Source organism: Pan troglodytes, chromosome 11 (assembly GCF_028858775.2).
Source record: "Pan troglodytes isolate AG18354 chromosome 11, NHGRI_mPanTro3-v2.0_pri, whole genome shotgun sequence".
NCBI classification, from domain to species: domain Eukaryota; kingdom Metazoa; phylum Chordata; class Mammalia; order Primates; family Hominidae; genus Pan; species Pan troglodytes.
The window spans coordinates 94,972,979-94,985,823 of record NC_072409.2 but is presented as its reverse complement, the minus strand read 5'-3'; the positions used below and the strand labels follow the sequence as shown (position 1 = coordinate 94,985,823).

At 36.6% G+C, this 12,845-nt stretch overlaps 1 protein-coding gene across 12 annotated transcripts in view; it reads left to right on the top strand.

Moving 5' to 3' along the window:
- Window positions 1-12,845, top strand: part of FOCAD (focadhesin) — a 313,151-nt gene that overhangs the window by 241,282 nt on the left and 59,024 nt on the right. For all 12 annotated transcript variants that reach the window (XM_009456376.5, XM_063787945.1, XM_063787943.1 and 9 more), the window contains 3 exons: window positions 1,228-1,344; window positions 4,294-4,532; window positions 7,944-8,033. In XM_009456376.5, the coding sequence (XP_009454651.2) occupies window positions 1,228-1,344; window positions 4,294-4,532; window positions 7,944-8,033 (446 nt within the window). The remainder of the gene's footprint in view (window positions 1-1,227; window positions 1,345-4,293; window positions 4,533-7,943; window positions 8,034-12,845) is intronic.

Here is a 12,845-nt window from a genome sequence, read left to right as displayed (position 1 = left end):
TAGGGAAGGGAAAGAGGCCAAGGGATTATTGCATGAATGATATTAGTTAATTACCCTATGAAAATTTAATTTTAAACTTAGAATCTTACCGATAAGAAAGATGGAAATTTTATAGAGAGGAAATGTTTCATGTCTTTCAGAGAGCCATGGAATATTTTAGCAGAGGCAACATGCTGCATAGATCTACAACCTAAAATGTCAGTGCCCCTTTCTATGATCCCTTCACTTTGGTGTTATTTTTGTCGAACTACCAGTTATACAGTAATTTTCCGCAATAATAAAGGGGTCTAGCTCAGAGTTTGAGTTCCAGCCTCTCTTACTTTCTCCTCCACCCCAACACACCCCAACACACATTGAGAAACCACACAGTCCAAAGATGAGGCTTTGCTTTTATTCATGATGACCTTGCCTTTGGCTGTTACTCAATGCAAATTCAAGACCTCATTATTTGATTAAAGTTGAAACTTTCAAACATTATTCAAACCTGCATGTGACCACCAACAAAAGATTTGAAGATGTGACAGCCTTGTTTGATTCAAGGAATTACAATAATTCCAGTTACTATGTGAGTTAATGAATGCTTTTGACATCCATGGTCATGAATGACTTTAATAACCAAGTTTTATTTTTAATGAGTGGGTTTTTTTGTTGTTGTTTTGTTTTTGTGTTCTCTTCCTCTTCTTTTTCAAACTGAAGATGATTCATGTTTTCTACCTAATCTTTCAGTGAGTTGGGTGAATGTTGTCAAGATTCTTGAAATGACAACTAAATGGTAATAGTCACCAGAAATGCTAGAGATGTTGATCTGAATTCTGTGGGCTGCTTATTGCCTCCTTTGTCAAATAAGAAGTCATAGAAATGAGAAATTTTGAATTATGTTTTTTGCACATCTGTCCTTTTAACCTCCATATTATCTTCACTATAATTCATTCAACGCAGGAGAGCTCTGAAGGGCTCTTGGATAGTTCTGTTTTGCAGCATCTATCCTCTTCTGCTAATTTGTTCATAAAAGATACATCTTATTTCTTTTGGGGCACAGGTGAGAATGTATATTTGTCAGCTACCTGTATACCTCATACGTGCAAGCTTATAGTCCAAGCAGATGAAGTTTACTTTTTGATAACAGCACTTTATTGTTTAATATAGAAGGGAGTTACACCTTAGATTTAGAAATATCTTTAGATTTGTTTTCTCTGTAATCATTTCATGTTTTTACTTCATCTGCAGGTTCAACCTAATTTCCTTTCAATGAAAGAGTGGGTTTCCATGGTACTTGATACACTCTTGGTCATTGTGGATAGCCATTACCAACCCCGAGGGCAACTTCTCTCCTGGTTTTATTATGTAAGTGCAGAAAATAAAAAATGATCAGAAAACTCAAGAATTGACTCTTATGACATCAATTGGTCACATGAAATCGATTATATAGGCCAGGCGCGGTGGCTCACGCCTGTAATCCCAGCACTTTGGGAGTCTGAGGTGGGCGGATCACCTGAGGTTGGGAGTTCGAGACCAGCCTGACCAACATGGAGAAACCGCATCTCTACTAAAAACACAAAATTAGCCGGGCGTGGTGGCACATGCCTGTAATCCCAGCTACTCAGGAGGCTGAGGCAGGAGAATCACTTTAACCCGGGAGGCAGAGGTAATGGTGAGCCAAGATCGCGCCATTGCACTGCAGCCTAGGCAACAAGAGAAAAACTGTCTCAAAAAAAAAAAAAAGAAAAAGAAAAAAAAAAGAAATCCATTATATAGTGTAATGATTCTCAGCCCTGGCTATTTGTTAGAATCACCTGGGGAACTTTAAATACACACACACACGAAATATTATCTATATAAAATATAAAAATATTATATATGTAAATTATAAGAAATATGTGTGTAAATATTAATGTTATATATGTACGTACATATGCATATATAATGCGAAATATATATGTATAGACATATATATATATATATATATATATATATATATAAAAGAAATACCGATGTGTAGTCCCCACTGCTGATTTAATTGCTCATGGATAAACTCCGGGCATCAGTATTTTGAGAGCTCTCTCAGTTATTCTAACGTGTAGTCAAGAGCTACAGTTGTAGTAGAATAAACGTTGGCTGAAATGTGGGGACTCCAAGTTTCTAGTCATAGATTTTTTTCATTTCAGATTGTGTGACTTTGGGCAATTCACTCAACCTCTTTGAGTCTTTTTGTCCTGATTTATAAAATGAAGGAATTGAACAATATCATCTATAGTAATTGTAGCCCTTGCTCCCCCCTTCTTGTTTTTGTGACTGTTGACACTTACTTCATCATTCTTATTTTTCTTATCTGCAAAATGAAAGTAAAAATTAATGCTTTGCCAACTTTCTAAAAAGATTGTGAAGATCAAATAATATACTTTATGTAAAAATGTTTTGAAAACTGTTAAATACTCTGTAAATACAAAGTAATGTTGTTGATCATTTAAAAAAAAAAGCCACCTGTTACCCATCCTCTGTCTTCATGCTTGTATTCTAAGATTTGAAGCAAAATGAGAAAACACTTTTTTGTTTTGGTTTCCTTTTCCTTTTATTGGTCGTAGTACATGCTTTATTTCTGTGTCTTTGTAGAAGTATTTTGGTCCTACCCTATTACTATCCATTGCCTAGGGAATTATAATGATCATGGGACAATCAGCTGAGTGGCGGAGGATTATAGTTAATTTTAATAAAAATATAACACAGATTCTGAACTGTTGCTAAGATCATGAATTTAGCTTAAAACCTTAATGCCGAAGGTCTTCTCTGTGTATTTTGTGTGCCTCTGTCCTGCCCTTCGGAAGATCTGGTATGTATTCATCAGGGGCTTTGGGTTTAGAGCTAGATTTTTAACCATAGTTGAGGTAAAAAAAAAAAAAATGACTTACCAGATGATGTAGAATTAAATTGGAAGATAAATTTTGCTCAAAAAGTTAATTGCTTTATGATGATTTACTTTCTGTCAGAAGTGTTCTTATTTCTTTAATGATGAATGAAAACTTTAGATGCTTATGTAGGTCTTTGCAATAACTATCTAGTTCAGGTATTCACCAGAGCAGGACACTGTATGAAATTTCTCATATGCTGCTTAGTTCTTGCAAACCAATAAAAATAATCTCTTTACTAGTCGGCTCTGATTGTCTCTTACCTTTGTGAGGTTTTGCATTACCATACTTTTCAAAGCCCTGTTTTAAAAGTCACTTTATTTCCTGTGTGCTACCAGCTGGGTCATTTTGAGTAACATTATCATTAAAACAGTGCTATATTAATTTAAAGTGTAACTTAGTACGTTTGATTTTTATCCTAAAGTACTAAAGCTTAGAGAGCGAATGGGCCTAGAATTAAAAACACATTTTAATGTGCTTTAACTGCAAGGGACAACACCGCCCTTATGGTGTGTCTGAAATTTTAAATTGGATAATAGTGAGGAATGATAAACGGGCTTTCTTTCCCACTTGAGACATATTTATAAATGTATATAATGTCTGGTAGAGCTCTCTAACCTGGGATTCTTATAGAAGCTGTTCATATTCAGCTGCTCTGTCATTTTATTAGGGCTGTTATTCATTTCTTTTCCCATAATTACATGTAGGAAGGGGCATATAGAGCTCTCCATTTCATTTTGAATAGCTGGTTATTGCTTTGTAACCAAAGGCTTTTAGGATTTCAACTTCCTTTTTAATTAAAAGGAATTAACCCCCTGTAGGAAATAATCCATCTACTGGGAAGTGTTCCCACCAAAAATTTTGGGATATGTGCCAATAGATCCCTGTGCTAAATTTATACTTGCTTCTCCATACTAAAGCTAAACTCTCTTCCTCCCTTTTCCTTTCTTCCCTGGAAAACTCCTAGCTTTCTGGACATTTATAATGTGGCTTGCTGGTTTGTCCAAGCTCAGATAGCTTCAGGTTTTTTTTTGTTTTGTTTTTTTGTTTTTTTGTTTTTTTAATATATATACATGTGGGCTTTTAGGAACACTGACATTGTTTCAAGCCTTATAGTGAGGGAATTTATAACCTTTAATAGGAAGATGCTTGTAATTTGGTTTTTCAGATTTAAAAGGATATTATTAATTATTTAGTAGCAAAATATTTCATTAATAATGAAAACATAATCTATAGACAAAAACGTTTGGATTTTTAAAAAATGTATTATTTTGGGTGTCGGCCGGGGTGGATCTAAGAGAAGCTTGTGTGGTTGTATAGTGCTTTTATGATAGGTATGCTTCCTTCATGTTTAAGGCTAACCCTGTTTTCTTTCTTTGGCATGTCCTAGAAGTCCTATTCTGGTGAAAACACAGCTAGTGCCATTGCCCGTTCTGCTGCCGCCACGGCTTTGTCTCTCCTTGTGCCAGTTTTCATTATCTCTTGCAAAGAGAAGGTTGAGGAAATCCTGAACATGCTGACTGCCAGGTTACCTGGGAAACCAAGTGCTGATGAGTCTCAAGCCGTGCAAATCCACATGGGCCTTGCTTTAGGGATGTTTCTCTCTCGCTTGTGTGAAGAGAAACTCAGGTACAGTTTATTAAAATATTCCTGCTTTTCTTCTTTGTGATTTTTTGCAAAGGATTTTGCACCCATATGCCCCTATATGTAAACATTGTATCTGAGCAATATGTGTTTGCTAAACTTTCTGAGATGGGCAAGTTGATCCTTTATTCTTCTTTAGGAGTAAATTTATCTATCTAAAATACCATCGTGTAGGTATTAATGTATTTTAAGGGTTGCTAGTATTAAAGTGTTTGGTTACTTGAAAATCATTTCATGCTTAGATGAAAGCCCCAGGTACCTATGTGTGGTGGACATGAGAAAAGTCAAGTTATGGTGCTATAAGTAAAAAGCTTCTTTTTTCTGGTTTGTATGGGATGAAAATAACTGCCAGTCTTTTGTTGATATCATTGAAAATGAGAGGAGAGGATTGGCATATCTCTAGTGCCTAAGGGGTGTTGGGAATCACTGAATTACCTGAGAACTACATGTACCCGGCTTTAAATATTGCTTTTTTTCCTGTGCCCTGGCCACATTTTTATAATCCTTAAAGAGTCTTAATCTGTGCATATTATACTGTGTGCTTTGTTCACTTTGATTGCTCATTTTTGGACTGCTAACTTTACCCTTGAATGGAGTTAATGGAATAGACTCAGGTGGAAAATTCCACTAAATCGGAAAGGTTTTTTTAGTGCATCAGTCTGCTTTAGTTTTGTTGTTCATACTGCTTATTATTTATTTTCTAGCAATTCTTAGAATTTTATATATCTACATTGATTGTAGTGGGCTACAACATGAATACTTGCTTATCATGAATATTTTGATGTCAATGACTAGGCATTTAGCCCTGTTTTCCTACTTTGGAAATATGGTAGTAGGGAGAGGCATTCTGTTGTGATATTAGATTCTTTTAAATTCCTGGTTGGCAGAAATTAGTTGTCCAAAGGCAAGAACTGGTGTTGGTGTGGATAAACTGGATAACACTATGCTATATTTATTTCAGTTTGAGACCACTGATTAAGTTCTTCACAAACACAAGTATGTGAAACTTTTATGTGAATTGCTATTGATTTTGGGGAATACCATATTTCAGATGATCATTTTCAGCTCTTAGAAACATCTGTCAGATGATTGGGATTATTCTCTTAGTCTTTGAGACCGTAAGTGCAATATGGCCAGAATATTCATTTTGTCCTGTTCACCATCACTAATAAATATAGGTCTTGTTCTGGAGATGAATAAAAAACTGCCCTTTGCATGTGATTTGACTGTTAAATATCTTGTGTGTGTGACAGAACACAAAGTATTTTTAAAGACTTAAGACTTGAAAGTGATTTTTTCCCTTTGCTACTATGCTACAAATGACAGTCTCTCCACCATCTGTGTTCATGCTCTTTCTTTGGTATCTTTTCAAGCAACATGTTTTGCGACTAAAAATGAGCCGTAGCAGTTTAATTCTAGGCAACTCATTTCATCCTATTCTGGCTCTGACTCCTTTCTTCACTAACTTAGGAGGAGATGCTGCTGCTTTTAGGCTGACAAGCTTGCATTTGTGGTTAACTTAATCATGCTGCCTGGAGAAAGCTATGATGATTCCCCCAGAACACTTGACCCTGCTTCCTAGGTTGTCGTCCATTCCTGTCTGTCTGACTTGAATTCACACCTGAAGGAAACCCTGGGCAAAGACATCAGGAAGCTCCTTCCTTAGCTGAGCACCCACAGAATAACTACGAATTTTAACTTTGCCCTAACGTTCCTGTGTTTGATAGCATCCTCCTTCTACTTAGGACCTGTGTGTTAGTAATGCCATCACTAATATAACTATTCATGGCTCCCACCTTCCCAATTTGTTGGAATTGAGGAATCTCAAATATTTGCTTTTTGATACTAATAAATTTTTTACCAAGTAGTAACAATGCTAACAGAGAATTTCATCTTTGGAGAAAGTTTAAATTTTTTTCTAAAAGCAAGTGTTTTGAGAGCTGTTGATTTTGACTAGTCAGTGACATCAAATGTGTCCCAATGTGGTCCTTTAATGGGAACAGAATTAGGACAATATGTTGTTTTTCAGAGACTAAGAAATCACCATGTAGAAGAGAATTATGAATCACATCTGTAATTGCAGCATTTTGGGAGGCCAAGGCGGGTAGATCATGTAAGCCCAGGAGTTTGAGACCAGCCAGGCATGGTGGCAGATGCCTGTAGTCCCAGCTACTCGGGAAGCTGAGGCTTGAGAATTGCTTGAGCCCAGGAGGCTGAGGTTGCAGTGAGCTGATGTTGTGCCACTGCACTCCAGCCCAGCCTGGGTGAGAATGCAAGACTCTATCTCAAAAAAAAAAAAAAAAAAGGAGAATTATGAAAATCATTTTAATTTTTGCTAAGGCTTATGAAAAAGTCTCCTGAATTTAAGTTCCATCTAAAATTTATTCAGAAGCTGTGGAATGTTGTTCCACAGCTTCTTGCTTCTGTCGTAACCCCCAGAAAATACAAAAATGATCTCTTTAACATTTGTTTAGGATATTTAAGTATATTTTACTCCAAAGGACAACTTTTATAGGATTTATTTAGTTAAAGCTGTTAAGTTTGTGTGTGTGATATGAGGGGTGTGCGTGTGGGCATTTGTTTTTCATTGCAAAAATTCCTTCACCTTGGGCAAAACTGCTATAGTCTTGGTTTGGGAAAATGTTTAAAAAAGTGCTCTCTGCCTGGTTGTCATTCCTGGAGTTACATTCCACTTAGCATGATCTGAAGTAGCAATATGAGAGTTAAGATGTAGGAACCTGTAGCTACTAAAATGTCAGTGATGAAGCCCACAAATCTGCCTGGAGGGACAACCATAGAACCTTTTAAGTTTTATTTTACTATGCAAGTCATACTTCTCACCCAGGCATTTATAAAATCATCAATTGCTGTATAAATGCAAACAAATATAGGTCTAGGATTTTCTCCCCTTAAAAAAAAGTAAGTAAAGGAATAGAATTTATAACCTCCACAACTGAGACATGAAATCAGAAGTGACAGTCTTTGCAAGAAAGATTTGGAATGATTATTGATAATGTCAGGTTAATACGTTAAATATTCTGAAGAAAATCACTTAAGCATCCTTAGAAATATATATTTGGAATTCCGAGTTTCTTTTTTATTTTTCAATGGCTTAAAATTTGAACAGGCCAAGAAAAATCAAAAATAGGAGATTTTGTGTTTATTGGTTTGCAAGTGATTATACTGCTCAGGAACCCAATTATTGAATAATTTGTCAGACTTAATTTCTGTAACTACCAAATAAGAATATGCAACTCATCAATATTGTCACTTTTTTTTTTTTAAGAGAAATGCTGGTATTTCCAGTAAAATATTGAGAGTATAATATTGTATTCCGTATTTTGGATAGTTGACTAATTTTAAATAATTCATTGTTTCCCCTTGATCTTTAACCAGTGATATATCTGGCCAAGAGATGAACCTTCTTCTGATGAAGTCGTTGGATGCCCTGGAAAATTGCTGCTTTGACACTAGTCTTGAATACAAGTATGTTGTTCCTATTTCCACTCTCACAGGTACTTAGACATTGCTCCCTACACTGCCATAAGTCTTGCATGCTATGGAGAAATATTTTTTATTTTTATTTTTTATTTCCATAGGTTATTGGGGAACAGGTGGTGTTTGGTTACATGAGTAAGTTCTTTAGTGGTGATTTCTGAGATTTTGGTGCCCCCATCACCCAAGCAGTATACACTGCACACAATTTGTCATCTTTTATCCCTCACCCTCTTCCCACGCTTTCTCCCTGAATCCCCAAAGTCCAGTGTGTGATTCTTAAGCCTTTGTATCCTCATTGCTTAGCTCCCACTTATGAGTGAGAATATATGACGTTTGGTTTTTCCATTCCTGAGTTACTTCACTTAGAATAATAGTCTCCAGTCTCATCCAGATTGCTGTGAATGCCATTAGTTCATTCCTTTTTATGGCTGAGTAGTATTCCATCGTGTGTGTGTATGTGTGTATGTGTGTGTGTGTGTGTGTGTGTATCAGTTTCTTTATCCACTCATTGATTGATGGGTATTTGAGTTGGTTCCACGTTTTTGCAATTGTGAATTGTGCTGCTATAAACATGCATGTGAAAGTACTTTTTTGTATAATGACTTCTTTTCCTGTGAGTACATACCCAGTAGTGGGATTGCTGGATCAAATGGTAGTTCTACTTTTAGTTGTTTAAGGAATGTCTACACTGTTTTCCATAGTGATTGTACTAGTTTACACTCCCACTAGCAGTGTAGAAGTGTTCTCTGTTCACCGCATCCACACCAACATCTTTTTTTTTTTATTATGGCCATTCTTGCGGGAGTGAGGTGGTATTGCATTGTGGTTTTGATTTGCATTTCTCTGATCATTAGTGATGTTGAGCATTTTTTTATACATTTGTTGGTCATTTGTATATCTTCTATTGAGAATTGTCTATTCATGTCCTTAGCCCACTTTTGGTGGGATTGTTTGTTTTTGTCTTGCTAATTTGTTTGAGTTTGTTGTAGATTCTGGATATTAGTCCTTTGTCAGTTGTATATAGATTGTGAAGATTTTCGCCCACTCTGTGGGTTGTCTGTTTACTCTGCTGACTGTTCCTTTTGCCATGCAAAAGCTCTTTCGTTTAATTAAGTCCAAGCTATTTATCGTTGTTTTTAACTGCATTTGCTTTTTGGTTCTTCATCATGAAATCCTTGACTAAGCCAATGTCTAGAAGGGTTTTTCCAGTGTTATTTTTAGAATTTTTATAGTTTTAGGTCTTAGATTTAAGTCCTTGATCCATCTTGAGTTGATTTTTGGATAAGGTGAGAGCTGAGGATCCTTCTGTACAGTTTTATTCTCTTATATGTAGCTTGCCAATTAAGCTTACATGTATCTTACCAGTTACCCCCAGCACCATTTGTTGAGTAGGGTGTCCTTTACCCACTTGATGTTTTTTTTTTTTGATTTGTTGAAGATCCGTTGGCTGTATTTGGGTTTATTTCTGGGTTATCTATTCTGTTCCGTTGTTCTATGTGCCTAGTTTTATACCAGTACCATGCTGTTTTAGTGAATGTGGCCTTATAGTATAGTTTGAAATCAGGTAATGTGATGCCTCCAGATTTGTTCTTTTTGCCTAGTCTTGCTTTGGCTATGTGGACTCCTTCAGAAAGCTCCCAGAACTGATAACAGAATTCAGCAAAGTTTCTGGACACAAAATTAATGTACCCACATCAGTAGCTCTTCTATATACCAACAGTGACCAAGCTGAGAATCAAATCAAGAACCCCACCCCTTTTCTTTACAATAGCTGCAAAAAAAAATAATAAGATACTTAGGAATATACCTAACCAAGGAGGTGAAAGACCTCTGCAAGGAAAACTACAAAACACTGCTGAAAGAAATCATAGATGACACAAATGGGAACACATCCCATGCTCATAGATGGGTAGAATCAATATTGTGATAATTACCATAGTGTCAAAAGCAGTCTACACATTCAGTGCAGTTCTCATCAAAATACTACCATCATTCTACACAGAACTAGATAAAGCAATCTTAAAATTCATATGGAGAAATATTTGTAGAATGTGATTTTGAATTCCTTTGCAGAGAGTTTTCAGTCATAATTAATCAAAAAACTTATTATTAAAGCTTTCTTGTTCTGAAAACCATGTTTCAGCAATAGACAAATTATTTAAATTCGAAGCAACAACTATCATCTTGCAGCTTACACCTTATATTACTAAGACCTTAGTTTTGACTTACGTTTATCATACAAGGCACATGTATGGGGACATGGATGCATGGCTTAATCTTTTTTTTAAGTATTTATTTTTATTTATGTATTTATTTAGACATAATCTCACTCTTATTGCCTAGGCTGGAGTGCAATGGTGGAATCTTGGCTCACTGCAACCTCCGCCTCAAGTTCAAGTGATTCTCCTGCCTCAGCCTCCCAAATTGCTGGCATTACAGGCATACATCACAACGCCCAGCTAATTTTGTATTTTTAGTAGAGATGGGGTTTCACCAATTGGTCAGGCTGGTCTCAAACTCCTGACCTCATGTGATCCACCTGCCTCTGCCTCCCAAAGTGCTGGGATTACAGGCGTGAGCCACCCTGCCCAGCCGACTTAATCTTTTTAAAGATTTGTTGAGGCCATTTGAATTTGATTGGGCTAAGAGGGCCTTTGTCCGATGATTTATGTTTCCCTGTGAAATCATGTGGCTAAGAAGTAGAAATGGAAGCAAACAGGTTATATCAGGGATTACCAACCTGCTTAGCATTAAGAACCTTTCCCTTCCCCATGCTAACCCCATGGTTTTTAAGTTTTGTCTATTAAACTAAATGCTTTAAAATTATTTTCTCATTTCATTAATGAAAGATAAAAATGAAAAATAATCAAAAAAAGAATACTCAAAAAAAGATTTAAACACACTCATTTAATGAGATATTTAATGTTTCAGTTAGTCTGTGTGACTTGTGTAGGTGAATATATGGTATGGTTTTGTTAGGCTTTCGGAAATACTGACATTTTTGAGGGAGCTACATCGTAGTTTTTTATACTTCCATGCGTTTTGGAACGTCAGGCATGAATCCTCTGGTGTTCATTTTTACTAGGAATTAACAGATTATAAGCACTAACTTCCAGTTTATTGACTCATTTACCCTTTGATATTATGGGCACTGCTCAAATATGCATTAAATCAGTGTTTATATTTCTGGCCTTTAGGAACTTGTGATTTACAGCTACATTCATACTTTCTATCTTGTTAGTTTTGGACTAACAAAAGGGTAAATGATATGGTAGTGGTAGCTGCATGTGTAAAGGGTTTCATCAGGAATAAATAAAGTAAAATGTCCATTTAATAGGTGGTAGTTATGGGATCTTCTTTCAGATGTAGGCTGAGATTGGAGAGGAACTAGTGCCACTCACCTGGTTTCTCAAGAAACACTTTTGGGGTCAAGTGACTTCTTAAGAGTGTGGTTTGAGGCCGGGCGCGGTGGCTCACGCCTGTAATCCCAGGACTTTGGGAGGCCGAGGCAGGTGGATCACGAGGTCAGGAGATCGAGACTGTCCTGGTTAACATGGTGAAACCCTGTCTCTACTAAAAATACAAAAAAAACAGGGATGCCCTCTCTCACCACCCCGATTCAACATAGTGTTGGAAGTTCTGACTAGGGCAATCAGGCAGGAGAAGGAAACAAAGGGTATTCAATTAGGAAAAGAGGAAATCAAATTGTCCCTGTTTGTAGATGGCATGATTGTATATCTAGAAAACCCCATCGTGTCAGCCCAAAATCTCCTTAAGCTCATAGGCAACTTCAGCAAAGTCTCAGAATACAAAATCAATGTGCAAAAATCACAAGCATTTTTATACATCAATAACAGACAAACAAGGAGCCGAATCATGAGTGAACTCCCATTCACAGTTGCTTCAAAGAGAATAAAATACCTAGGAATCCAACTTACAAGGGATGTGAAGGACCTCTTCAAGGAGAACTACAAACCACTGCTCAATGAAATAAAAGAGGATACAAACAAGTGGAAGAACATTCCATGCTCATGGGTAGGAAGAATCAATATCATGAAAATGGCCATACTGCCCAAGGTAATTTACAGATTCAATGCCATCCCCATCAAGCTACCAATGACTTTCTTCACAGAATTGGAAAAAACTACTTTAAAGTTCATATGGAACCAAAAAAGAGCCCACATTGCCAAGTCAATCCTAAGCCAAAAGAACAAAGCTGGAGGCATCACGCTACCTGACTTCAAACTATACTACAAGGCTACAGTAACCAAAACAGCATGGTACTGGTACCAAAACAGACATATAGACCAATGGAGCAGAACAGAGCCCTCAGAAATAATGCCACATATCTACAACCATCTGATCTTTGACAAAGCTGACAAAAACAAGAAATGGGGAAAGGATTCCCTATTTAATAAATGGTGCTGGGAAAACTGGCTAGCCATATGGAGAAAGCTGAAACTGGATCCCTTCCTTACACCTTATACAAAAATTAATTCAAGATGGATTAAAGACTTACATGTTAGACCTAAAACCATAAAAACCCTAGAAGAAAACCTAGGCATTACCATTCAGGACATAGGCATGGGCAAGGACTTCATGTCTAAAACACCAAAAGCAATGGCAACAAAAGCCAAAATTGACAAATGGGATCTAATTAAACTAAAGAGCTTCTGCACAGCAAAAGAAACTACCATCAGAGTGAACAGGCAACCTACAGAATGGGAGAGAATTTTTGCAATCTACTCATCTGACAAAAGGCTAATATCCAGCATCTACAATGAACTCAAACAAATTTAC